This window comes from Numenius arquata, chromosome 16 (assembly GCF_964106895.1).
Source record: "Numenius arquata chromosome 16, bNumArq3.hap1.1, whole genome shotgun sequence".
NCBI lineage: Eukaryota > Metazoa > Chordata > Aves > Charadriiformes > Scolopacidae > Numenius > Numenius arquata.
The window spans coordinates 12,065,456-12,091,774 of NC_133591.1; the positions used below are offsets into that span (position 1 = coordinate 12,065,456).

Genomic DNA, 26,319 nt, shown 5'->3' on the forward strand with positions numbered 1-26,319 from the left:
CCCCTTGTTCTGAGCAGCCCCACAGTTTTCTAGAATCTGGTGGGAGAAGAATCACTTCTCTTTCCTCCTGCCTGTCCAGGAAAGCATGAGAACCCTTAGCATCTATAGAGGAGAGAGAGGGGAGCACAAGTCACCCTGCCTTGATTCCTCAAGATCAAGGTACCAGGTTCCCAGGGGTGAGTTTTAGTCAATCTTTGAGAATCCAGTGGCAAGCTCAATTTGGGTCTCAGCTTCAGGGAGAGATCATCCTCTGCTCCTGAGGACCAGGGACTCCAGGCTGCTGAATGGGTTTTGCGTGAAGGTTATCTTCTAGGTAACCCTCAGGCCGCAAGCCTAAGTGTGTGTTAGATTTGCCACCACTTAAGGCCTTTAAATTAGGATAGATGCTTTTTGAAAAATACACTTTAGTCCAGACAGAAAGTGTGCACATGCTGTAGGAATTACGAGAGGAAGTGCTATGGCCTGCAGTACAGACGAGGGCAAATTAGATTATCATAATGTTCTCTCCGGTCCAAATCTGTGAACTGCAGTTTGCAAGCCTACCAAGGTAGCTGGCGTCAGTGCATCTCGGGTCAGAAACAACACACCTCGTGTCCGTTTGCAGGAAAAAAAATGGAAGTCTGGTTGGGCTGGAGATGAAAAGGTTTCCCATTTCATAAAACAAAATTCCCAAGTCTGATTTTTCCATTTTGGCATTTCCTCTATCTCTCCTATTTTTGTTTTGTTTTCTTTCCTTTCTGTGTCCAAAACCACCTCTCAGCTTTGTAAAATAGAAGTGGCAAAAGAAAAATGAAAATGTGAAGGGGGGAAATCCATGAGTATTGCTCAGGGATAAAGGAAGAAAGGGAGAGGCTGGCACCCTAGTTCTTCATATCAAAATACTTGGTTTTAATGGGTACGAAAGGTGAAGCTTCAAAGAGGATCCCAAGTACAGTGTGAGTTTCTCTGCTTCAAAGAAGGATCACTTCATATTTTTTTTTTTCCCTTCCAAAACTGTGAATGAAAAATATGGGCTGCTGTTTTCCTGAGGAAGAAAATACAAAGGGCTTTTTTAGTAGAGTGAGAGAGACTGAGAAGTGCTCTCAAGCTGGCTATGGTTTGTCAGGTGCAGCTGCTCGGGCTTTGAACATAGCAGGATCTCTAGGAAATGCTTCTGGCTCCAATACTCGAATCTCTCTGAGATGCAAGCTAAGGCCATGGACACGCTTTCTAAAGGAGATTATTTTTTCAACTGTAGGACAGAAGTCCTGGAAAGAATTGCGTTCACAGTGTCTGTAGCCAAGTGTCTTGGCTTAAGTTGGATGGTGCTGGAGATCTTTAGACTGCACAAGGAAGTATTTCAACAGCCTCTCTAGATTCAGGCTACCACCCTCACTGAAACCTGAAACAGAGAGAGAGGAGGAAGGTATCTTGCACCTACCACCTCAGGCATAGCTAGTCCTCTGTCTAGTTCGACATGTATGAGGATGCCTCAGAGGAGCTTGAGTGCCAGCTTCCTCCTTCTGTTTCAGTCTGTGGGAACCTCTTGTTCTGTATTATTTCTAGGAGGGAAAAGGGGTGGTCCATCAGAGTAATTTCTTTGGACCATTGGGTCTCTGATCTTGTAAGCAAGGTTATTTGTTTCAAATCATAACTGAAAAAACTCAGATCATCTTTCTTTTTCAAGGGTTGGTCTGATGAGGTTTTGCGGTAGAGAAAGTCAAATAAATTGCAAGATAGGAAGCTCAGAACAAATAAGGTCTTTTTGTCAGGGAGTTTATCTAAGCTGCAAAATCTTTGCCCCAGGATGTTGTTGCTAAAATTTGCATAGGCTCCAAAATGATGGGACAAATTCTTGGAAAGTCTTTTAAATACACAGGCACTCCTTTGAGTTCGGGAAATCCCTGAATCACAAATGGCTGGAAGATGATGGAGTAGTCTGGGGCCTATCATAATATCCTTGCCTTGTCTTTATGTTCTTCCAAAGGTGCCTGTTGTTGGTTGGTATCTTGGGGGGTGTTGGGCAAGGTGAACCTCTGCTCTAATTCGGTGCAGCCAGTCTTTTGTTTGTCATTAGGAGAGACGTTTGTCCTTTCAGAAACTAGAAATGCAGAGGTACGGGAAGAAATGGGGGCCGGGACCCAATTGAGGTGTTTGAACTCATGGTTTTCTTGTGTGCTTTTGCATTTTGTGAAGCAGAATTGCAAGAAATGTATTCACAATGACGTGTTTGCATGACTCACTAATCAGTCGTGGCTCCAAGGGTGCTTGAAAAGTGCTTTAAAAACAGTCTGCATCTCTCCCTGGGCCTCCAGGTGATCTGCGTATGTGGATGAGTCGGTCACGAAAGCTCAGCCTCTCTGTGAGGCAGACTGTGCCGAGAGAGAGATCTGCTCTCTAAAAATATCCTGGAAGCAAACAAGAAAAAAGATCTGCTGAGGTCTGAAGACGATTCTGACCTTTAGGCTGCCATCTAATACTCAGTCCAAATTCTGGACTGTTTGCCTGAGATGGGTTCTGAGATCTCGCTTGGGCAGGAACTCTAGTGCTGTCCCAACCGTGAGAAAACCACCGTATCTGAAGCGCTGGATCTGATGAGGGTTTGGGTGTCTGTCACCAATGCATATTCATGTACACCTGCCAGAAAAATGGTGTGGTTGACTTGGGGATGTGACATGAGTTTTCCCGGCTGACTAATTGGAGAACCTTTAGATACTGATGGGGAATTACTTTAAAGGAAGTCTTGTTCTGTGCTTATGGTGGGCATGATTTCTTTCACTTTGGATTGGGAGAATGTTAATTAATTAATCCTTAATCTTCCACTCTCTGGAAATTTCAGGGATCAAAGCTACTTGTCAACCTGCTGTGGATTTCCAAACTGGATTTTGGATTTTCTTCCACAGATCAGAGGGCAATTTATGCAAATTCTCACACGTAACATGGTTGCAATGAACAGATGGGGAGGGGAGGAGAAGGGGAATCTGATCACCTCTCTTGCGGCAGTAGGCAGTTTGGCTGGTGGTAACAATGCCACTGGAACAAAGGGTTCTCTGTGCTCCGCATCTGGTAGGCAGATAGCCAAAAATGCTGTAGCAGTAATGGTCATTCAGGTCTTCAGTGGTTCATTTGATATTTGCCAGGTGCCTGTGGTGCGGTGCGAGAGCGGGCAGGAACACCTGGACAGGCTGTCCCGCTCACCTGTAGCACAGAGCGAGCTCCGTCCCTTTGGCTGGGTCTCGTTCCCAGAGTTTTGAGGAGGGCTCTGGAGAGTGCTGGGCAAGAAGGGACCTTCTGGTGGCATGGGGACACAGCACGCCTGCTCTCTGGAGCTGGGCTCTGGGTCGTGTCCTCCTCCCTGGAATCGGCCTGTCCTGTTTGAGCAGCCGGGAGAACCTTGCGGGGTTACTGATGCTCTCTCTTGACAAGATGGCCAAGTCTTTTCCGGGTGGTTTTGGTTTCCATTCCCTGTGTTGAAGCCGACTCAGCAGCTATTACTCTTCTGCTTGATTTGTCTACAACTATTTTGCCATGCTTCTCTCTAGGACTGGCTTGAGCCATCTTTAGTTGCTGTTCAGGTGGGAGATACCTATTTCTGCAAAGCCTTTGCTTGAATATTTACAGCTTTCTTCAAGGTCTTCCCATGTGGAAGTGCATCCAACATTTCTCATCAAATTCATGTTGGAAATTTTATTATTATTATTTTTAATCTGCATGAGGCTGTCATTGGCTTCCTCCTCTGCAGACTCCTGTGATTGTCCTGGGAAGATTGAAAGATACCAGAGTGGGACTAAACCATTGAAAAAAATCAGACCTTTTGGCCAAGGCCAGGTAGATCATAGTGTGTTCTGTTTTGATACGAAATGCCTCATATCTGTGCACCTGAATATTTTGGCTAGGCTGAGGGCTGCTTTGGTGGCGAGTCTCTCTCTGTAACCTGTGACTGTCACTTTCCCTTCCTGTCACGACCATGCTGTTCTCATCAAAACCAGGTGGTGGTTTGAGAAGGACCCGTCTCCCCCTCTCCGGAAGGTGCTGCCCTCCCGCAGGAGGTCCCAGCAATGGCAAATCCATGGAGGATTACACGAGCTTCCTCCCCAGGGACAAACCTTTGTTTCCACTTTCTGAACGTGTTACCTCCACTGAGCCAAAGCCTTGATCTTTCTTCCACTCCCATTTGGTTTTCCAAAGCTAGAGAGAGCCGCTGGAGACAGAAAAGAGAGGAGGTGATGATGGACAGCTTGGGTTTAAGGCTCAGGGGGGTGGTACCTACCCCTGAACTGCCAAGTACCTGCCAGAGAAGCTGTCTCCTGCGGTGGGTTCCCTTGGGAAGGATACACCTATCTCTAGGATACACCTAGAGAGCAAGAGTCGCTGCTCTTGGGACCCTCGCTTCTTTCCTGGACGTTTTTGACCCTCCTGGCTAATGGCAGGGAGAGACATCATCCCTTGAAATTAACAAACCTTGAACTTCTAGCCTCAAATGCCGGATGACTGAAGCCTGGACCAGCAAGTTAAATCCTTCCCTGGGAGAAAGCCTTGACCACTAAGCTAAACAGTCTTCTAGTAAAGTGATCTGCTTCTTTAGCTATGTTTAAAGAATTGAAACAAATATTTATTTAAGGGGGGGGAGAGAATGGGGAGAAAGACAATTCACCCAGCAGAAAAGCCTTTGTTAAAGTACAGTTATGTTCATAGATTATTTCCACGCCCTATTAAAAATGAACTTGGGGGCGCTTGTGAAACCTTAAGTGCTGTCTTCCACACGCTTCTCCTCCATCCGTTCCTTGGGTAGCTGACTCACTCGCTTGTTTTTTGCCTCACAAGCATGGGCTGAAGGAGGTGGCACCTCCATCCCTGCCCAAACCCATCCATGTTCCCGGCCGTCCCTCACAGAGCGGGGAGGGGGGGGGGGGGGGGGGCGACTGGGGGGGGGAGGAAGGCAAGATGGCGGCTCTCCCTCACCACAGGCAAGGCCGCGCGAGGGGACAAAGTGGGTGCAGGAGGGGGTGTCGCTGCCAGAGTTTTCTCCTTTGGCGGGTGGGGAGTGTGAACCTCTTGTGCGTGATGCCGGTTGGCCTGTGATGGCCTGCGGGAGGGCGTCCGAAGGGGGCCGGAGGCCCCCTTCGGACGCCCTCCCGCAGGCCATCACAGGCCGCGGTGGGTGTGAGGGCGCCGCCACTGGCGGGGCGGGCCCAGCGGGGCGGCTTTGTGCGCGGCGCTAATCCGGGCGGCAGCTGCCATTGGCGGCCGCGTTGCCATGGCGACGGCCCCGCCGGCGGCCGCCTTTGTTGGGGCCCGGCGCGGCCCAGCCGGGAAAGGCCCCGGAGATGGAGGGGGCTGGAGGGGTGGTGTGTGTGTGTGTTGGTGTGTCGATTCGTCGCCACAATAGCTCGTCGCCGGGGATTTGCCACTCGTGGCTGGTTGTGGGGTTGGTGTAAGGGCCATCTTGCTCATCTGCTGGTGGTGGGGGCTGGCTGTGGTACCTCAGCGGTCGGTGATTTGTGCCAAAAGGGGGTGTTTGAGGAGCGCTGGGCCTCAAGGAGGCTTGTGAGGTGAGGCAGGCGGTTCCCCATCCCCTCTGCTAGCTCCAGTGCGGGGGAAGGTGGTGGAAAAAGAGATCTGGCGTGAGGCCGGATGCTGGAAATGGCCGCTGCCTGTGGATACAGGTGAGGCCCTTTTTCCAGCTCCGCAGAGCAATTTAGTCTGCAGCCTGTCCCAATGGCCTTTCTGGGCTCCAGCACCGCCCTGGGGCCTCGCTTTATCTTACCTGTGCTGTCTGAGACCACCCAACTCATCTCACCTGTTGCTTTGGAAAGGAGGTGAGAAGATGCTTGTGGATAGGTTTTGTTAGCAATAAAACCCACCAGTTGTAGCTATACACAGAGTTTGGGCCCTAGAGTTGAGAGGGGTTGGGACTATTTCACATATTATGTGTATATACACATACATATCTATCTATCATAGAATGGCTCGGGTTGGAGGGGACCTTAAAGATCATCCAGTCCCATCCCCTGCCATGGGCAGGGACACCTCCCACCAGACCAGGTTGCTCAAAGCCTCGTCCAGCCTGGCCTTGAACCCCTCCAGGGATGGGGATAGATCTATCTGTCTATCTTAGATGTAACTCATGGCAGGAAACAGCTTTCAAATAGAGTATGTGGTGTTGTAAATATGCTTTCACGAGATGTTTTGAGGTGCTGGGTAGACACCTGCTCTCAAAGTACCAGCAGAAATTCAGAAAAAGGCTCAGATGGAAAAGGCTGCATCTCTCCTCTCGGCATAGGGAGTGCAGTTTGGGACCAAGTGGTTACACTTCTCCTGGCTCCAAGTGCTCGAGCACCACAGGAGTGCCACAGCCATTGCCCTGGACGTTGCTGCGAGGTGGTTTTGTGTGTGGATGTGTGCTGGGCTCTGCCACTTGCAGCTGCTCCCGCTTTCCAGGCTCTGCAGAGAAGAGGTTGTTGCTGGGGCTGGTCAGGCAGAGTAAGCGAGCAGCTGGGCTGTGCTCGTCCCCACTGGGTTTGTGTTTGTTCTTCATCTCTCATCATGATGGGTTTGTGGGCTCCGGCTCCCTGAGTTGAAGTCTTCGGGAGTGGAATCGCTGCAGAGTGCTGTTGACACAGCTTTCTCCCAGTGTTTACTGGGGAGGACAGCTGTGTGCCCAGCCTTTCTGTGAACTGGATGGAGGAATGGACTTAGCTTAAAAAATGAACAAAAACAGATAGTAAAACCTCTTGAAATATTTTTAAGCCACATCAGGTTTCCCCCCAGCATGTCACAGTTGTGCTGGCACCATGAGGGAAATGATGCAAGGGTAGGAGGAAGCAGCGATGGGGAATGGCAGTGTGATGAGCTGCCATCAGTCCCCAGCTCCTTGGCTGTGTGGGAAGCTGCTGAGGAATTGCTTCGGGTCTGTGTGAAGTCTTACATCCCCCATGGGTCTGACTGGATGCCTGACACGTTTCTCAGGTGTTTGTTGACTTGGCTGAGAGAGCCTGAGCTGGGATGGGAAGAGTGCAGGAGCAGCAGGAGCCAGGTTGTCTGTTGTCACCTCTCGCTCTTGTGGGGTGGACATGCTGGATAAGCCCAAGGGCATCAAAGACGATCTCTGTCTGCTCATGAACGTTAGTGAGGGCTCCTTCCATCCTTGTGGCACTGAGGTGGAGCTGGGTGTCCTGTGTTTTCCTGGGGGGCTGAGGCTTGGAGCCCTCTCCCTCCCTGACCGGGGCTGCAGGCTCTCCACAAGCAAAGCCTGTGGCTGCCCGCGCTGGGATACTGGCAGTGCTCTGCCCTCACCGGCAGGCTGTTCTGGAGAAGGCAGCAATTCAGATGCTTCCAGGGGATGAGGCAAGGGAGTAATCCTTCTGTGGAGTTGGGGTGCAGGGAGCTTGCCGCTCGGGGAGCGGCTGTCTCGCATGGGGGAGGAGGAGGAAGAGAAGGAGGAGGAGGAGGGCCAGGGCAGCTGCTGGCCGGAGACTGCCGCCGCCTCCCCTGAGCACTTGCACGTCCAGTTTCATAATCGGATTAAGGCAGTGGTATTAGAGAGGAGGGATGGGTCAGTGGGACAGGTTTACACTGGGGCTTACACGGAGGGGATTGAAGTGTATTTTTTAACCCCGCTCGGCCTGACCTGCAGAGCGGTGCAGATGCGCCTCTGTGAGGCAACACCCAGCAGGAAGATGGGGGGGAAAAGTGGCACCAGGCGGTGATGTGCTCGCAGGGGAGGAGAGCAGCCCCAGGCCGGCTGGGGGATGGGATCCGGCCGCCCCTCCCCCCGGGAAGGCAGCCTTGCTCAGGCCTTGCAGTAAATTTGCTCTAATTACAGCCTCCAGCAGTGGGAAACCTCACTTAGAGGAAAGGCTCCTCTGGGGTGGGGGCGGGGGCGCTTCCCAGCTTTCCCAGGCAGGCTCTGTTGTCTGAGGCCTCCGCTTCCCCTGTCGCTGGGAGGCCCCTTATTCCTCTCCCCTCTCCAGCTTTGCTTCTCTCCCCCCCTTTAATTCTCCTCTCCTTTGAGGCTGGGATTTGGGAACAATGCCTTCCCTGCTCCTTGCCCCCCGGCTGGAGCTGCAGGCAAACAATCGGGGTCGCTTGCTGCCAGGGGCCGGGCCGAGGGGGCTCAGCTCGGCAGCACCTGCCCTGGGCTGGTGGGGGGACCGTGCTGGTTGTAGCAAGGGGATGTGCCTGGTGTGGTAGCTGTTGTGCACACCCTGTTTCCTCCTCGAGGATGGGAGGTCTTGTCTTGATCCCCTCTAGTTTGGGGAGGGGTAGTTCTGTGCAAACGTGTCAGAGAATGCTCGTGGCAACAGCAATAATCTGATCCGAGCCCTTCTCTTTGCAGGTGGATGATGCGATGCTGATGTTCGACAAGACAACCAACCGACACCGAGGTGAGAGCAGTCTTTTGGCCATAGGAGAGGGAACTGCAGAGGGTTTGCCTCCTGCCTTGCGTAGGGAGGGGTTAGCAGCAGGGCATGCGGGTCGCAGCTGCTCTTTATCTTGCCTCCAGTCACCCCATCCTTTTGCATCTGCATCCTTTACCAGCGTCCCTTGCAGCACAGAGGGCTTTTGTCCAGTGCGTTTCCTGTGCTGTAAACTCGCCGAGTTGCAGATATGTGAGAGGAGGCGGCCCCCTCCCCTGCCCGCTTACCTCTGTGGCTCCAGCCCGCAGTGTGTGTCTTACCTTGTCCCAAGTAATCTGAGCTCTGGGAAAACTGACACGAGAGCCTGAAGAGTGCCTGCCTCTCGCCCCTTCCTCGGCCCGGAGCCCACTTGTGCTCCCAGGTCACCTTTTCTTACCCGAGTCTTGCTGGTGGAGTCTGGTTACAGGATGGGAGCAAGGCTGTAATATTTGTGTTATCCGGACCCAGCCCGCCCATGGGCGTCCCTGCCTCCCGCTCTCCCGGCGAGTCTTCAGACCTGGTGGCGTGGCAGGGCTCACTACCAGCTCAGAGATTTATTGGCAACAACTTAAACCTGCAAACTTAGATTTGGTGTCTTCCAAATCAGGGCCACTAACAGCCCTGTGCTGGGCCACTCTCATGTCTGTGCGTTGTTTAAAGCACTTCCAAGCACCTCTGCCCCCAGATCAGCGAGGGAACGCTCCCTTCTGCTCTCTCTACACTCTGTACCCTTCAGGTTTTTGCTTTTTTTTTCTAAAGCCATTAGATCTACACTGGTTGCCTGGCCTAGGATGTTGTTCCAGCTTAATCTTAAAAGGGAAGAAGTGTTAACCCCTGTTCTTCCACGGGTGCCTCCCTGTCACTAGTCAATAAAAGAGTTGTTGGGCGTTTTGGAAGAAGCAGGAAGAGCTGCCAGCTGCTGTGTTGACAGTGTGGGGCTCTGCCGGCCTGGTGGGGGTCCGACGGGGCGCAGGACTGGTTTCAGCATCAGGATTTTGCTCTGGAACTCCCAAGCCCCTCTGCTTATGGGTGTTGAAGTGAATGGTGTGAAACTACCCGGGTAAAGACAGACAGAGAAGTTTATGGAGAGACTTTTCTGGCGGGATAGAGAGAAAGTGGGGCTCTGGGCAGCAGATCCCCATCTGGTTTTCAAAGTTATTTTAAAGCACCATGGAATTGGCTAGTTCTGGAAAGTGGAAAGCTCTGCTTAATCCCATCTTGCTTGTAAGGCAAGCTTAAAGACATCCTCCCACCTGCCTCAGTTTTCCGGAAGCGACTGCGGTCAGCCGAGAGGAGTTTAGCCTGCTCACCCAAGCTGGACTTTGCCAAAACTGTCAGCAGAGGGGTTGGGGAGAAAAAGGAGGTGTGAGCGTGGGCCAGAGGCCAGGAACACGCTGTCCAGTCATACCCCAGATACTAACCTTACTTCAGTGAAAGTTCGCAAATAGCTTTGCTTGTGAATACCGGTCTTGCTCTGTACAACTGCATTGCTGATATTTGCCTGCTTATACAAGGCTTTATGACTGGTGACTGAAGAGGAAGTGTGCAGGGTGTTATTGCTGGTGGGGTGTATTTAGTGAGGATGGTGATGTCCTGGCAAGCAGCTGTTCGCTTCTCCATCGACCCTCTTTGTGTGAGTGTCTGCTGGGATCCTCCCCAGCATTATCAGCCATGTGGTTTGCCTTGCAATTAGCAAAGTTTAAGAAAAAAATACTTGGTTTTGAGAGTAGTTGGGCTCAGGGAGGGTAGGAAGCACAGAAAGAGGAGGAAAGGGGAATCTACAAAGGGATGGTCCTGTTCTTCTTGTGCATAAAAGCAGGATTTGCTGGAGAGGGAAGATGAGTGACAGCCGTTTTAGAAAGGGCTGATTGTACAGTCCTAGAAGCCCGTGGCTCCTTCTCTTCTCCTGCCAATAAAAGGATGTGGGTAGCAGGTGCAAACTGCGCAGAGCTCTGACCTGATCAAGGAGTTTTGCCTTTTCTTCAGGGTTTGGGTTTGTCACATTTGAAAGCGAAGACATCGTGGAAAAAGTGTGTGAAATCCACTTCCATGAGATCAACAACAAAATGGTGAGTGTCTGGGGCAGAACCTGGGGAAGAAGGGACAGAGGTATGGGGTAGAACGGCGTGGTGGCAGAGGGGCAGGGTATGAGGCACTTGAGTCCTGACACACTTCCCTCTGCAGTGGGGAATTGGATTGAGTCTTCCCCAAAATCACAGCAGCCAGTCTAGGAAAGAAACTCCCAGTGTGGAGGTGAACCAGCACTATACTGAGCTTTTAAGGACAAGAGCTAACATACTTGGAGGTTTTGAAGTTACATGAAACCTCTTGGTGGCCTGGGAGGGGACAGGTTTTACCTTTCTTCAGAAATACAGAAAATTAGGCTCTGAGGCCCTGGTGCAGGGCCAGGCAGAGCATCGAGGGCAGCTACAGGAGGAGAAAAGCAGTGTTTGAGCTCCCCGTTGCCTATGGTGGCTGCAGAGGGAGGGGGAAGGCTGGCAGCTTGCAGGCCAGAGGCAGGGATGGTAGGGAAGGACAGCGGGACGGGCTGCCAGCCGTGGCCAGGGCTGGGGACTGCCTGCAGCCCTGTGCTCTGTGGCACGGCTCTGTGCTGGTAGCAACCGAGCCTGATCCTGTCTTTCTCGTGGCAGGTGGAGTGTAAAAAAGCCCAGCCGAAGGAGGTGATGTCCCCAACGGGCTCGGCACGAGGGCGGTCCCGAGTCATGCCTTACGGGATGGATGCCTTCATGCTCGGGATTGGCATGCTGGGTAAGCCCAAGGACACATCTCCTCCCCAGTGCCCGGTCGTGCCAGGCAGCAGCTTAGAGGTTTTATTCCGGGAGCGAGCAGGGCGGCCAAGGGCAGCTCTCCCTGGTGCAAGGCCGGGGACGGACGCTGAGGGGGGGGAGCCGGGACCTGTTTGCGATCACAACTTGCCCTCTGGTGGCACCTGGAAAAACTGCAAACTTGTCACCGCTGCCCTGCGACAGCCGGAGCTGGCCGGGAACAGCCGTGTGCTGGGCATCTCTGGTCTTCTGCTGCTCCGTTAATGGTCCCGCAGTGCCATAGCATATCGGCTGTAATTCTTTAATGGCTCTTGTGGAACACCATATAACTACATAGTTGAACCGAGTGTGGAGTAATCTGTGCCCAGGCATCTTCCTCCCACGCTTCTACCGGCTTTCTGATGAATTAGTTGATTAAAGAGCCCCCAAGCTTCCGATTGAAACAGTGATCCATATAAATGTCCTCGCTGCCATTTAAAGATTACAGAATGCCCTTAAAGTTCTAGTTAAGCTTTGTCTCACTTTGTTCCCTCCCTCTCAGGGACAGTGAGTATCTGGTATTGCAAGGAAAACTGTACACTTATCGTGGGACTGTCTTGTAAGGAGAAATCTGCGATAAGCAGACTGGGTCTCATGTCTATCCATGATTCTGAGGCAAATGTGTCCAGATACAAGATTAAAATAAGAAAAAAGTCCTCTGTAGCCTTTGCTTCCAGGTCTACAAACCCTCGTGCCTAGAGCTGAGTCAGGCGTGATCCTTCCAGTGCGGGGGCTGTTCCTGGTGTCTCTCCTTCCCTCCATGGGTTCTAGCCAGGCTTGAGCCAAACCAAGAGCACACTGTTTGTGCAGGATCATCGCTGATGTTACTGGGCAGGGTGTGCTCAGCCTGGCTCTCCTTGCTAAGCCTGCCGAGTAGCAGTTAGTCACTGAACAAAACTCCAAAAAGGGCATTTTTTCCCCAGTGTTTTCACTTGACTTATTGAGGGAAAATAAATCTCCGGCCTGTGGGTTTGGATTTTGCCTTTTTTAAACCATTTGAATTTTAAAGCAGCAAGGCTCAAGCTGAGTCATTGGGAAATCCAGGTACTCATATCCTGGGAGATCTCAAATCAAATATTCATCTCTGAGTCAGTGCCCTGTGTTCTCCCAGGCTTGTTCTGTATAGGTGGGCAGCTTCCTGGGCAAAGGCAAGAATTGTCTTCCCGCCCAGCGCCAGGAAGGAGAGCTCTGTCTGCAATTGCCAGCGCTTCCAGTGCACGAGTGACTCAGAGCTATTCAGCCGTTCAAATGCCCCCACCTCCCTGATCTCCTCCTATTTGCAAATCCAGCTGATGCATCAGAAAGCCTTAGTCTGCAGAGCTATGAGTTTCTGAGGAGGAAACCTCCATGCCCTTACATGTTTGGAGTGAGGAAAAAATTAAATGGGCCTGCTAAAATTACTCTGCTGCAGACTTTCATGTGTGCAGACTCAGCCCAGCCATTTCCTGGGGTTTCTGCTATTAGCCCTGTTTGTGCTGTCTAACACTAATGGTCACGCTGCTTGCGAGCAGCCAGGCACTGAGGATGTGGACCTTGCGAGCTTGCGGTAACAAAGCCCTTTTCTCTTCCCCCAGGTTATCCAGGCTTCCAAGCTGCCACCTATGCCAGTCGAAGTTACACTGGCATTGCACCTGGCTACACTTACCAGTTCCCTGGTGAGTGGTGCTCCCTGCTTGGTTTTCTGGTCTGCCTTCAGGTGATGGGAGTCCCTGGCATGATCCGTGACCCAGGCTCTGCCCCTTTCGCCCTTTCCCCTGTTTGGTCTTTCTTTAAATTGGAGACGGATGTGGAAGGGGGAGGGGAGAAGCCCTGGAATAGGTGGGGAACAGCCTGTCCTTCATTAGGATTATCCTCACACTCCAGTGGCAGGAAAAGCCCAAGGCTGCTGTGACGCCCTTTATGTTCGCCTCCTCCATAGGGCTGCTGCTGTGACACAGAAGGGCCCCCGCAGCTCTGCCTGTCTCGCTGCCTTTGTGTGTGTCTGTCTCTCTTTACCAGAGTTGCCACCACTCTGAAAGTAGCGCAGGATTTTAAAATGTGGTTTCCCATGGGCCAGGGAACTCCTAGGCACCCGAAACGCAGACGCCTGCAACGCTGTAGCTGTGTCTGAACAGCGCCTGGACCACTCACAGCCTCCACAAAACATCTGTTGGGGCAGTGGGCTGCAGATCCCCCGCAAACTGGGTGGTTTTAAATTCCCAACCCTGCCATGTGCTCAGAACATGGACTCTGCGATCAATGGCTGGAACCCGCTCTGCCGCAGCTGCTCAGAGCTTTCTGAGGCCTCTTCTTCCTCCCGTTCTCTGCGAGGCAGAGCACACTCGGGGAAAAAGACTCTCTTGCTATTTTCTAGAGAAGTGGCAACTCCGAGCATCCCTTCCTTACTCCATCCCTCAGTGTGATGGTTTATATATGAAGTCTTGATGTTAGGGGCTGGGAATGGGAAATTTCCTCTTTGCCTGAGGCGAGCCCAGGCTGACTGTGGCTGAAAGGTGCTCTTGCCTCCTGCTCTCTGGAAGTTCTCCGTGAATCCAGTTTATGGGTCTCAGTCATAGTAGCTTCAAGTGCCTCATTGTAAACCCGTGCCCAGATGAGTGTGGCACGTACTGAGCACCCACTGGCATTGCAGCCGAGAGGTCAGATTGGATGGGTGGCAGAACGGTGCTCCAGGGCAGACCTGAGTCTGCATGCTGAAGCTTGCACTTGCCCTGCCTTGGCCAGATTTCTTCTAAGGATAAATGGATCCTTTCGGCCCCCAGGGCAGGAGTCCAGCACCTTTCAGCACCAGTTATAAATTAGTTTAAAGAAGGCACTGGCCTGGTCGCAGTCTGGCTGCAGGCTGCTCCCCCAGCAGACCCCGCTGCCGTCTCTCTGCGGGGTCTCCTCGGGGCGTTTGATGAGTTCCTAAGCTGTCTTGCATTTCGTTTTTAGAGTTCCGTGTAGAGCGGACCCCTCTCCCGAGTGCCCCCGTCCTCCCTGAGCTCACAGGTCAGTCCCGCTCATTTCCTAAACTCACAAGCCGGAAGGGGAGAAGGGGGCTTTGGGCTGTTCCAGTGGTGTTGCTGCTCCACAGCCTGGCGCAGTTAGACTGGAAACATTCCTTATTTCCTCTTCCATTTCTACAAGCTCCATCCAAAGCTGGGGCTGGAAAGATGGAGAGGCAATCAGAGCCATGTGTATTGCCTCTGAGAAGGGCAATGCAGGTCATACCAAATGAAGGCATGTAATCCTTAGATGGCGTTTCCTGCTGCTTGCCTTGTTCTTAGCTCCTTGCCCCAGGCTGGTTGTAAACCAGATATGGAAAACTGCAGAGAGCAGGGTGACTTCTCAAAGGTCTACAAATGACCTTAACCTGAGCTGCTGCAAGAATGAGATTTGGAGTGCTGGGAGGAGGGAAAGGGTGTGGGGGCACTCCTGGTTACCGTAATTCCATTTCCCTGTGCAGGAGAGGCTGCAGGGAACGCTCTCCCCGCTCCGGGTGGTGCAGCTGCCCAGCTACTCGCACACAGGGTTCCCGGGCAGAAGTGAGCGTGGTGGGACTCTGCAAAATCCTGCAGTGCTTGTAGGGAACTGTGGAATGAAACGGGGGGCAGAGGACCATTCTCCAGTCCTGGCTCAGTGTCCTCACAGTGCAAATACCCTCTGGATCCTCAGCCCCTGGATTGTGTGCAGTGTGTTCTCTCTAGGCAATTCTCCTTCTGTCTACTCTCCCTTCCATGGCCATGTTTTCCCCAGCTCTGTCCTGTCCATGGTTTTTGTCGTAGAAAAAGCAGCTTTGTGTAGCGTCCTGCTCCCCGTGTGCCATCTCATTTCCGTGGTGTTCCTCCTCTCCAGCGCTTCCTTGCCCCCACCTGTTTCAGGGTTTGAATCTCTCTGCAGTGGGGGTATGGAAAAGCTTCCTGAGAAAGCTCTCCTGGAATTATCAGTACCAACAGGCTTGAAAGGGTGTTTCTGTGGCACAGAAACATGTCGATCCTCAGCGAGTCTCCATTCCTGAGGATGCTGAGGTTGGCAGCCACCACTGAACAAATTGCCCTGAGGAAGGTAGGGGGAGACCAAATCCTTGCTCTCTCTTAAGAAAACCCTTTCCTGACACCATGTACGCAACCACATAAGCACCTGACCCCCACCTCTGAGCCTTTTGGTTGGCAAGCAAAGGAAATCTAGGTCCAGTTGCTTATTTACATGTGTGTTTTTCAGCAAAACCCATAAAATATGCAGAGGAATGTTGGTGACTTGGCAAAAGTGCTTTTCCCTCCAAGGTCCACCCCTGGCTGCACTGTGCCTTTTCCTAGCGGAGGTGACTCGCCCAGGGCCTGGCTATCACCAGCGGCTGGGGTGCACCAGGGCTCTGTGCAACAAGAAGTTATTAATGCTGCTCTCCTGGCTGGATGCCACGTTAGCTTACAGTCCTGAGTGTCTCGCTGAAGTACCAGCTGGGGATCGTGGCATTCTTCCCTTCCCGTTACGCTTACCTACTGTTAAACAGTCGCTGTGCAGCCTCTTGGCTGGGCCGAGAGCTGCGATTCCCATGTATAGGCTGGAGTTGGTCCCGCGGAGGGCAGGGGCCCCCTTGGTTGCTACAAAGGCCCAGCGAGCTGTGCAGCGCTCGAGGGCCCTTGTGCCTTCAAGTGGATGCCTGCGTGTAAATGGGCTGCGCTTCACGGGCTTGGCAAGTGGAACTGAGATGAGGGGATGGCACGAGCAGGGGTGATTGCTCCAGCACGCAGGGAGCTGACGTGCAGGTGCTTTGTCATCGCCACACAAACCTGGTGTTTCAGGAGATAAACTGCAAAAGCAAGAAATGTTTTTTCCTGGAAAAAGAACTGGAGTCTTTTTGAGACGACCTGGCCTCCTTTCTCAGTAAAACCGTATTCATTCACCTGTGTGTTAGGGACTCAAAGCAATGATGGGGCAGGAGGGTGGCTGCCAGCAGCCTTTCCTCCCGGAACAGCATCTTTGGGTGTGACACGAAGCAGCAACGTGCTCACGTTGGCCCAGGGCCTGTAATGAGTGGCTAACCCAGATATAAGCTTCATGTGACGTTTACTTGAAACAGGCTGGTGCCTGCTGCTAAATATTCCCTTATAAGCTAGTCTGGATTTCAGCCTGAACGCGATTGATTTGTTCTGACCTCTTTTTATGGTGCTCTAAACAGAATCACAGTGAATTTCACATTCAAGCATGAAATGCTGACCCAGTCATTTTAAGGGCAAAGAGAAACATACTGGCTAGATGCCTCCTGCCCCGAGGGCTGGATGCCTGCGGCAGTAGAGTTGGGAATTAGAACTGCTACGTATAAATTAAGACTTGCTGTTTTAATTAAGCCATTTCTAGTTCCTGCTCCCTAGGTATATGTTTCCCGCTCTTCTACAGCAAACGGCAAGGGGTTGAGCAGTTCAGGAGGAAAACTCAGAGAGGGGAGGATGGTGCTTCTTGAGAAGAGTAGAGAAATAGGGAGAAAGAAGCTATTAAACTGTTATTCAAGAATAGTACCAAGGGACAGAGAGGAGGGGCTGAGCCTGAGGATGCTCAGCTGCCAGCTGCTCCCTGAGCTGCTGTGTTTCTCCATGTTTACAGCCAAAATCTGGATCTGTAGTTTTAGATTAACTGCATCTTGCCAGCTAAGTAGCGACAGTATCCATCTGAAATAGCCCAGTTTTGGTTCAGCTCTTCCTCATCGTGCCCTCAGCTGCTCCGGGGTCTGGACTTAGCAGAGCGGGGCTAGTGAGTCGCCCTGGACATTCGCTCTGCAAAAGGACACCGATAAATGCAGCACTCCTCTGTTGTCATCCTGGGGTGTCCTGTATGATGCACTAAGCTGATACGTCTCTATGGGCCTGGTATTTTGCAGCGGGAACTGAAGGCTCCTGTTGAGGAGTTTCCTGTGTAGCCACAGTGCCCCTGAGATGCCTCTTCCTTCTTTTCCAGCAATCCCCCTCACTGCATATGGACCAATGGCGGCAGCAGCGGCTGCAGCAGCCGTGGTGCGAGGGACAGGTAACTCCCACTTTCCTCCCCAGCGCGGTGTCTCGTCACGGAGGTTTGCGATGGGCTGCGGGAGGGGGGTGGGACGGGGTTGCATTTTTGGGATCTTCACTCTGTAGTTTTGTTGCCTCCCGTAGGTTCCACCCCTAGTCGCACCGGTGGATTTCTGGGCACCACCAGCCCTGGGCCGATGGCAGAGCTTTATGGAGCCGCCAACCAGGACTCAGGGGTCAGCAGTTACATCAGCGCTGCCAGTCCAGCCCCGAGCACCGGTTTCGGCCACAGCCTAGGGGTGAGTGTTCCCTGTCGGGCTTTGCGCAGGGGGAGGAAGACAGAGAGTGGCATGGCCAGGGGAAGGGGCTGCATCTCCACCTGGTGATGGAGGTGAGCAGTGGTGGGTGGCCCCTTCTCAGCCTACAGCCTGTTTTCAGGTTAAGAAATGCCACCCACCGCAGCATCTGCTATGCCACCACTGAGCCCCAGACTGCAGATGGTTGGTGCAGGATGCAGCAGTTCACTTGGAGCCTGCATCCCTGGGTTCTGCTGGCTCTCCATGGCCACCACTCAAGGTCCTGATCTCCAGATCTTTCCCAGATCTGGCACAGACTTTCCAAGAACCCATCATGGCCCTGACGTAGTGTCCTTCAGGGTGATGTGCTCTTCAGACCTAGTACCTCCAACTGAAACAAGCTTTCTCAGCATCTGGGCCATGACTGAATTTGTTGTGGTAGTGATTCTTCTTCATTTTTGTTTGCTTAAGAGTGGTGTTTTACCTCTTTCCTTGCAGGGTCCCTTGATTGCAACAGCTTTTACCAATGGGTATCACTGAAGCTGGGGACCAAGGAGGCAGGAGGTAAGAGAGCTTCGAACAGGAGTGGGTAATGAGAGGAGTGAAGTTCTGAGCCGGCCTCAGCGCTTGGCCTCTCGCAGGAGCTGTGGATGCCGCTGTGAGGCTCACTGGCCCAACCCAGCCTGCAGGAGGAGTCCTGTGGCCAGCCTGGGGCTCTCCCCTGCACCAGAGGCTTGGCAGGTTGGGTTCTTACCTCGCGCTCCGCAGGCTGGGAGTGCTGTGGGGACATCGCTTACTGTCTGGGCGCAAAGGGGAAGGAAAGGTGGGCAGTGACAGAGGAAAGGTCTGCAGGGTTGGCCAGAATCACAGCCCAGTGGTGATCCTGAGAAACAAGCTTGGCTCACTGTGTGGATGGGGAAGCTTCCTCCATGCAGCTGGTTGTTCTGCTGCTGAGACTACTGTTTTTGGGGAGCAAGGTTTTTCCTCTCCTGCCTGGGAGAAGGGCAGAAGGAAAATCTGAGTCCGATCAGTTCCTTTTCTGGTCCTTTGATGGGCCTAAGAGGGAACTGGTGGATGGTCTCTGTTTGCTTTGCGAGTGTGGCTGAAGTTAGCTGGCTTAAAATTTAAAAAACACCCAGCTTTTCAAAAATGAGGGCAAAAGCTTGCAGGGAACAGTGTCCAGACAGGAGCCCGCGGCAGCCTGGCAGGGCTGCACTGAGCTGAGTGCTGGAGAAGTGGCTGGACCCCGCCGTGTCACAGGCCTCCCGGGGCCAGGAGTGCCACAGGTCTGGGCAGGCAGGCTGTGCGGCCTGTGGGGCCTTGTTTGCCAGACCTGCGCGTTGCCACTAAAGGTGGAAGCATCTCTGGTGTGCCCCATCGCTGTGCCAGCCAGATGCAGAGCAAGTCTGTGTTGGGGCAAGTTTGGGTGTCGAGCATTTCTGTCAGATCGCACCGGAAGGAAGAAAATCCCAAGAGAGGTGGTGTTGGTCGCTCTAGATCCTGTCGCTTCCCTCCTTCCCTGCTGTGTCCCGCAGATTCCCCAGTGACCTAACCGAGGACAGCGGCTGGAGGATCTGGTGAGCCTCGGGGGATGAGCCAAGGTTACCTTTTCTTGAATCAAACTGCACACTGCCGGCTGGCTGCCAGGCTCCTGCCGCCCTGCCCTGATCTCTCCCTTTGACCAGACCACACTGGACTGAACCTGAGGAGATCATCTCGCTTTCTTACTAACCACCGACGGTTTACGCTTCCCCCCTCCCTGCCCCCAGCCCACCGATTCTTCTTTTATTTATTTTATTAGCTGTTAGTTTTATTTTTTTATTTTATTTTTTTATCTTTTTTTGGGGGGGCTACCCCTTCTTTTTGTTGTTTGCTCTTTCCCGAGCTAGTAGACATATTTTATGAATTGGCTTTGTGATTGTGTTAGGTAGTTTTTATTGAGGAGTATTTTTATTTGGCTTTGAAACTGTTTTGAATATTTTCAACTCTGTTGTTGTTGTCGTCAGTGTTTTTAAAGCACGGTATGTAACAAGAATGCAGTTCTGAAGGGAAGAAAGAGACGCAGAGAGAGCAAAGGCTGAGAGGAACTGATGTATTTCTATTTTTTTTAAAGAAACTGTTTTTAATTGTTTCTGTTTTGTAAATGTGAGGCTTTGAAAAGTGTGAAACTCCAAGGATCCGAAAACGTTGGACATCGCTATGGAACAAAACAAATGTATATTTTGCTAAGTGAAAAACACTATCCTTACAGCTGAAAGAATTTTTTTTTTTTCCTAGGTTTAGTTTTACGTGGGGTTTTCTTTTTCCTCCTGTATAATATGTAAATATCGCGAGCTGAACCTGGCTGCCGCCTGCAGCCTGGCTCCAAGGAGCAGCTCCAGGTCCTGGACTTGGTGCCGCAGTGTGAGCAATACTCTCCAGCAGAATCCTGACAGGACTCCGTTCTTTTTTTGTACACCTTTTACTGTAAGATTTTAAGACCTCTGATGAGATGAAAGGGGGGTGGGGGGGTGGGAGCGGGGGTGAAAAAGTACCGGCCATCGGCTGTTTTGCTGAGCGGGTTAAAGCTGCTTCCAATCGCTTGATGTACAGACTCCATCACTGGGCTCCGTAGTGCCAGCCTCAGGCTTGGCTTTAGGTAAAGGGCTTTACCGCCATTGCTTGTCTTGGTTACTTTGAAAAGAATTCACTCTCCAAACACTATTGCTCGCGTCAAGATTTCCTGGGGAAGGGGGATCCTCCTCCGGAGGCGAGGGTATCGGAAGGGGTGTCGGCCGGGGCCAAGGGGAGATTTGGGTGGTCGTTGTCTGAAGGGCAGGGCGCTGGGTTGGGGAGTCATTAACGGGGGAGAAAAGCATTAGGGTGGTGATTTGGGGGCGGGTTAAGGGCTTCTCAGGGATTATATGAATTATAGAATTGCAGCTTCCCGTTTGCTTTACTCTGTGTTCTGAAGACTGTGGGAATTTATCCGTTGTCCTGTGTGGGGGTGATCTTGGTCCCTTCTCCAGAACCTGCTGGGGCTTCCCCTGGCATGGTCCAGGCTGCTGCTAACGAGCCCTCTGCCAGGGGACGCCCCCAGCAGGAGTGACGGGGCAGGTTTGGGTCTGGATTTCAGTGAACCAAAGACCTTGTTAAGGGGGGTGATTAAGCCTTTTATTAAGATGCAGCCAAACTCTTTTCCCAGGGAAATAACAGCTTCATCTTAAGTTTTAAAAATCATTCCCTCTCTTCCCCCAAACTTGAGCCCCTGTGAGGGAGAGGGGCGTTCAGAACAGGACTGGGAGGGCCACAGTGCCCACGGGACCCTTCTCTTCCATCCCTCCCCCATCTGCCGGGGCTTGTCCTGACCTGGGCGATGCGTTTGGAGAGTTCTGTTTAGGTAAGAGGGTACTTAACAGATTAGTACTGAAAACACAAAGCAATAATTTTTGTTACTGAGACAAGAGTCTGTATGTCTGTTTTTTTAAATATTTCCTAATTAAAGAAGAGCTGCATTTTATTGGGTTTATTTTTATTCTATATACTTCAAATTTGGGTCTGCGGACAGCGCTTTCCTCCCTCTTGGTATATGCGCTGAACTGCTTCTGTGCCCCCTCCAGACATCCAAGGCCAGCTGTGCTGCTGCTGGGCTGTGATTCACTCTCCGGCCAGTGCTGCCACTGCCTGGAGGCTGGGGCTCCGGTTTCAGGGTGGGCATTTTTTTTAAAAGAAATAAAGCTGTGTTTTTAAGCCAGTAAGTTATTACACTCCGATGTTTGTTCTCTCCACACCTGTAACCCTTTTTCCAGATTTCAGTTTTAAATTCCTAATAAATTATTTGAAAACTGTCCTTTTCTGTCTTTACTTGGGGGCGGGAGATTTTCAGATGGAGATGTCAGGTGAATTTGGCCCTGGCAGGAGTCGCATCCTGCCATGAGGATAAAAGCCCCAGGCAGGGGCTCTGTGTTCTGCTCCCAGCCTTTGGCAGTGGCCCAGTTTATAATGTGGGGCAGATCTGGTTTTAGCAGACACCGTGTCTCTTCTCTACATTACAGGGGTTTTGTGTAGATATTTGTATGTTCAAGAAAGGAGGAGATAGTGTGGTGCTTAGAAGTTTGGCTGAGGTGCTCTGGAGTCAATGACTATGGTGGACCAAGGAGGCTAGAGGTAAGTGAAATGTGGAGATGGGGAAGGGAAGAAAAATCCTTAATAGACAACACTACAGGAGAAAGGGGAATTCTAAGAGTGGGAAATAGTAGGGAACCCTGTGCAGCAGGTCTTAATTACAGAGAATTCTTAAAAACAATCTAAGGCTCAAGCCTGTAAGTTTAGGAACCAGCTGTAAGTTGGGATGTTCTCACAAGTCTCCTGAGGACCAGCGGCTTTCTATGCAGCACAGGTTGGGGGAAACCAAAAATAGCATTGGTGGAAAAATCTTAACCCTGCTGGGATTTTTCTCATGAGTCACTCTTGTAATGCTCACATGCTCCTTTTCCCACACCTGATAATCCTCTTGTTGAATTTAAATGTAGGAAATCCAAGATATGACAGTATTTTTGATTTGTGTCTTAAAAAGGCCAGTTTACTGGAAATTTTCCCGGCAACATCAATAATAAATCAGACATTGATAAGTGAGGAAAAAGGCACCACAGAGTCTTAAAGCTCACAGGTAAGAGAACAGAGAAATAATGGAAAAAAGGAGTACAGGTGGCCAAAGGAGCAAAGGAGAAAGAACACTTAAATGGATATTGAAGGGAAAGCCAGCAGACTGGGCTGTGAGCAAAAGATTACATCCTTGTTTCTGAACTAAGTGTGGTACAGACTGTCCTTTACGTCAGCCTTTAATGTTTGTTTGACGTTCTCACTTTTGGGACGTGAGAGTCTTGAATCTGTAACTCTGCATCTGTTTGGCTTCAGCTCACCTGTGAGTAGGGAATCCCAGAGCATCGAAGGAGAGCTTGTGTTCAAGCCCAGTTCATTTCCAGTGTAACTCCCTTAAGGTCACGTGAAAGCAGACACTATTCCTTGTTTAAACCAGATACAGAGCCTTTCCAGGTTGCTCGGCTCCTGTTTCTTGCCCAATAGTACCTTTTCTTCCTAAATGGTTTCAAAGTGAAAAACTGCGTGAGGTTTTTTTTCAGTTCAGCTCATGCCAAATGGCCATTTGGGAAGACTGGGTAACCTGTACCTTAGTCTCTGAATTAGGCCAGGAGAAAACATGGAGAGATACAGGATTAATGATAAAAGGGATACTCTAAGAAGAGGATATCAGTATTAGTAGGATTTCCAATTGGAAAATTGCCAGCAATTGCCACCATAACTACCACACTGCTGCTGTTTTTTAGTAGAGGGCCCTTAAAAATGTCCAGATCTTTTCACACTGGCTTCTAGTATTAAAAGAATTTAATAGCAAAAATCTAGAGAGCAAATATTTGCCTTTCTGGCTTTCAGAGATTTTACTCCAGTGGCCTTCAACTGGTGATGTCACTACCTGCTGCCCACAGCCTTCAGTGGAAGAAGTCTGCATTTAGTAACATAAATATCTGCCTTGTTTATCTCATGCCCGTGTCAAGGTGAGCTTGACATATAAAGAGCTGCATTTTCTTGGGCACCGGCATCTCTGTCAGGTCCTGCGACAATGAAGTCCCTGGCCCTGCTTTTCCTGCTGTCTGGTGCGTAGGTGGCACCCACCCAGCACTCCCCCCCCGGGACTGGTAACACCCTGCCTAACTCTAACCTCTGCGTCTCTTCTCAGTGGGCGCCGCCAGCGCTGCCGTCTCCCCCCGGGCCGTGTGGGAGCTTCGCAGCATGATCAAATGCACCATCCCGGACAGCCATCCTCTGCTGGACTTTGCAGACTACGGCTGCTACTGCGGCTTGGGAGGCCACGGGACTCCAGTGGACGAGCTTGACAGGTTTATGGCTCCGCTTTTACAACCCTCTTCCCTGTCCTGTGCTTTCAGGGTTCTGCACGCCAGCCACCTCTCGGCTGGCCCTGCCTATAATTTCATACAACTCTCCGGCTGCTGTGAATGAAGCTTTCTCTCAAAGCGATCAAAGGAAAAAAGGAAGTGTAGTATCACACCTTGATGCCTTATTACTAAGATAAAATATAATCCCAACAACTCTGTTTTCTCTTCTGTGGCAGTTAGACTGCGCTCATTCCAGCATGTTTTTTTGCAGCGGTGCTGTGCCTGGACACAGCTTTGAGCACGCTCTGCCCAGTGCACGACCATCGACACGTGCAGGGCTCAGCTGCAAAATGCTAAGAAATGACTGTAATTTAGAGATGACACAAGACTGTCAGCCAAGGTGCAGTGAATTGTGTCAGCTGTTAGCTCGTCAGCTACTGGGCACGGACGGGGTGCGTAGGGTAAATGCTGGCTTTTGCTTTCCCTGTGCTCAATGGAGAACTCCGTGAAGACGCTCCAGTTTGTTACACGTGTACCAGACACCTCTCGGACCGTTAGCTGGCAGAACCATGTCCCTTTGAGGTCCTTTGTGTCTGCCCTCTTATCACTGGGTATCTTTTTGTTTGTTTTTGTTTTGTTCAGTGCCTTGTCAAAGCAATACTAGCAGATTTACGTGTCTTACAGGTCAGCTGAGTTTGCATTTCTGGTATTTTCTGACCTTTTCCTCCTTGTTTCCCAGGTGCTGTCAAGTGCACGATAGCTGCTATGCAGAGGCAAAGAAACTAGATTCATGCAGATTCCTGGTGGACAACCCCTACACAAATAGATACAGCTTCAGCTGCTCCAATGGGGAGATTACGTGTAACAGTACGTCCTCTTCCACGTCACTCCGCTTCAAACGCTCCTCCGCTCTCTCTTCTGCCGGAATATGGCTGCGTTACGCTGGATGCTGCTGTGGCAGGAAGGCGCAGCTCAAGTCCCTGCCAGGGGGGCTGCTTGTTAGAAACGGGGCACCTCACATGGGCACCCAAGGGAATATTCTCCATCTAGCACACAATTTAAAGTTTATGGGAGAGATATGGTATCACAGTACGTAGGGAAGCCTGTCCCTTCTTCAGGGGATTGCATCCCTGTGGTATTTTTCTTGGGAGTCCCTTTAACAGCATTATTGCAGAGAGAAAGAATATCCCGGAGTATCCCAGAGATCAGCAGCCCGGATAGCTTCTGCCAGCCACCTCTAACGTAATGGTGGAGCTTTTATAGGGCTCTCGGATGGAGGTAAATAGCAGATAGGCTGGCAAACAGAACTGCAGGTAAGGAAGGAAGGAGATTGCTGGCTGGAGCACACAGCTTTGGGGCCAGAGGGTTATTGGGGAGAAGTACGTACGCCCCCAAAATGACGGCAGCAGTGAAACGGCAATGCCCTGGCAGCACAAACTGAGTCATTGCCATGCCTGGTGAAGGAGCTGAGGGTCTGACCACTCCTGCTCTCTCCTCCAGGCAAAAACAGTGACTGCGAGATGTTCATCTGCAACTGTGACCGCACCGCCGCCATGTGCTTTGCCAAGGCCCCCTACAACCCCGACTACGTCAGACTGGACACCAAGAAATACTGCAACTAGCCCTCCTCCTTGCCCCTCGGGGCGGCAACAATCCTGCGGCGGCCTGTCACTAATAAAAGCCTCGCAACAACCCAACGCCTCCCGCCTCCTCCCTGCGCCGCGCTGAGGCAAATGGCGGGCGGGCCCTGAGGGGAGGCCCCGCCCCCTCCGCCAACGGTCCATTGTGGCGCTCGCGGCACCCCCTCCTTCTCTGATTGGCCCCGGCGGGGGCGGGGCCGGGGCCGGCAGGGCACGCCCGGGCGGCGCGGGCGCGAGGCCGGTGGCAGGTGCGGCGCGCGTGGCGGCCCCGCCCTCTCCCCTCAGGGAGCCGCAGGGCTGAGGGGGTTGCGGGGCTGGTGACTCCCTACCGGCTGTGCTCAGGGCCACCCTCCCGGTGAGCTTGGAGGGCAGGCACCACTCCTTGGGCTGCTCACGCGTGGGTTACAGCGCAACGGCCCCTCTTGTGGGTGCGTATTCCTCGGGGGCTGGCGCTGTGAGGGGCTTGAGCCGTTTGTCCGGCTGTTCGCTGCTCTGAGAGACCCATATGTGCTTACTCTGGGGAGGCCTTGTGCTGCCTAGCGCTGGTCTTGGTCTGGAGCTGTAGGGGAAGGGGTAACGCTGGCCTGGAAGTCAGGGGAAGGCCGGGAGCCCCTCTGAGGGACAGTGTCTGCTCCAGTTTTCCTGACCCGACAAGGTCCTGCACTGAAATTTGCACCCAGGCTCGGTGCTCTCGCCAGAGGCAGTTTTACGGGCAGAGCCCCTCAGGAGGGTGTTGGTGAGCTCCTGTGGCAAGGGCTGCTCATGTCCCTGTTTGCTGACTGGGCAGGAGGAAGGCCCTGGAAGGCCTAGAAAATAACTCTCTCACCTCCACCAGCTGGAGAGGAGCATACAGCCTGCCCTGCCATCTTTGATCAGGTACAGAAAGGAGGTCTTGGGTGAGTCTGATAATGAGTACTCCCTCACTATTTCATTTTGCAAGCTGATTTCTTTAGAAGACTTTGAGGAGCAGTCTGTGTGCTGCACTCAGCAATGCCTGCAGGAACTGTACTCAAACATGGAGCAGAACATAAGGATCTGCAAGAGGGCTCTGAGAAAGCAGAAACATGGTGAAGGAAGAAGCTGGCTTGATATCTTATTTGAAGGCACTTGCAATGCCTTCCTAGTGAGGATCACTGGAGTTTTGAGGGTATTAGGATGATAATGAGATAGGATGGTGAATTGCATTTTGTTTTGGGTTTCTTTCTTTTTTTTTTTTTAAAGAGTGTGTGTGTCTCAGCTGAATGTTCCATATTGAATCCTAGTTTTGTACCAGTATTCATTGCTTATTTTTTCTCGGGTGTTTGTGTA

The 26,319-nt window shown here is 51.7% G+C and overlaps 2 protein-coding genes across 7 annotated transcripts in view; both read left to right on the plus strand.

Moving 5' to 3' along the window:
* The window catches only part of MSI1 (musashi RNA binding protein 1), a 28,211-nt gene extending 10,191 nt beyond the window's left edge, over positions 1 to 18,020 (plus strand). For 3 of the 6 annotated variants that reach the window (XM_074159418.1, XM_074159420.1, XM_074159421.1), the window contains 8 exons: positions 8,318 to 8,366; positions 10,365 to 10,447; positions 11,030 to 11,147; positions 12,778 to 12,858; positions 14,135 to 14,191; positions 17,135 to 17,203; positions 17,329 to 17,483; positions 17,979 to 18,020. In XM_074159418.1, the coding sequence (XP_074015519.1) occupies positions 8,318 to 8,366; positions 10,365 to 10,447; positions 11,030 to 11,147; positions 12,778 to 12,858; positions 14,135 to 14,191; positions 17,135 to 17,203; positions 17,329 to 17,483; positions 17,979 to 18,020 (654 nt within the window). Of the gene's footprint in view, positions 1 to 8,317; positions 8,367 to 10,364; positions 10,448 to 11,029; positions 11,148 to 12,777; positions 12,859 to 14,134; positions 14,192 to 17,134; positions 17,228 to 17,310; positions 17,484 to 17,978 lie in introns of all 6 variants that reach the window. The other 3 variants (XM_074159419.1, XM_074159422.1, XM_074159423.1) reach the window with 3 other exon arrangements.
* A 5,077-nt stretch (positions 18,021 to 23,097) lies between these two features.
* PLA2G1B (phospholipase A2 group IB) lies at positions 23,098 to 24,993 on the plus strand. Its single transcript, XM_074159724.1, has 4 exons — positions 23,098 to 23,131; positions 23,215 to 23,374; positions 24,111 to 24,238; positions 24,872 to 24,993. Exons 1-4 carry the CDS (start codon positions 23,098 to 23,100, stop codon positions 24,991 to 24,993), a joined length of 444 nt encoding a protein of 147 aa, XP_074015825.1.
* Positions 24,994 to 26,319: the final 1,326 nt, after the last annotated feature.

Bases quoted from the DNA above. Each gene is read 5' to 3' on its own strand.
- PLA2G1B (XM_074159724.1), top strand. From the start codon at position 23,098: ATGAAGTCCCTGGCCCTGCTTTTCCTGCTGTCTG. The intron at 23,132-23,214 runs GTGCGTAGGTGG...GTCTCTTCTCAG, and splicing joins CCTGCTTTTCCTGCTGTCTG to TGGGCGCCGCCAGCGCTGCC. The intron at 24,239-24,871 runs GTACGTCCTCTT...TCTCTCCTCCAG, and splicing joins TGGGGAGATTACGTGTAACA to GCAAAAACAGTGACTGCGAG.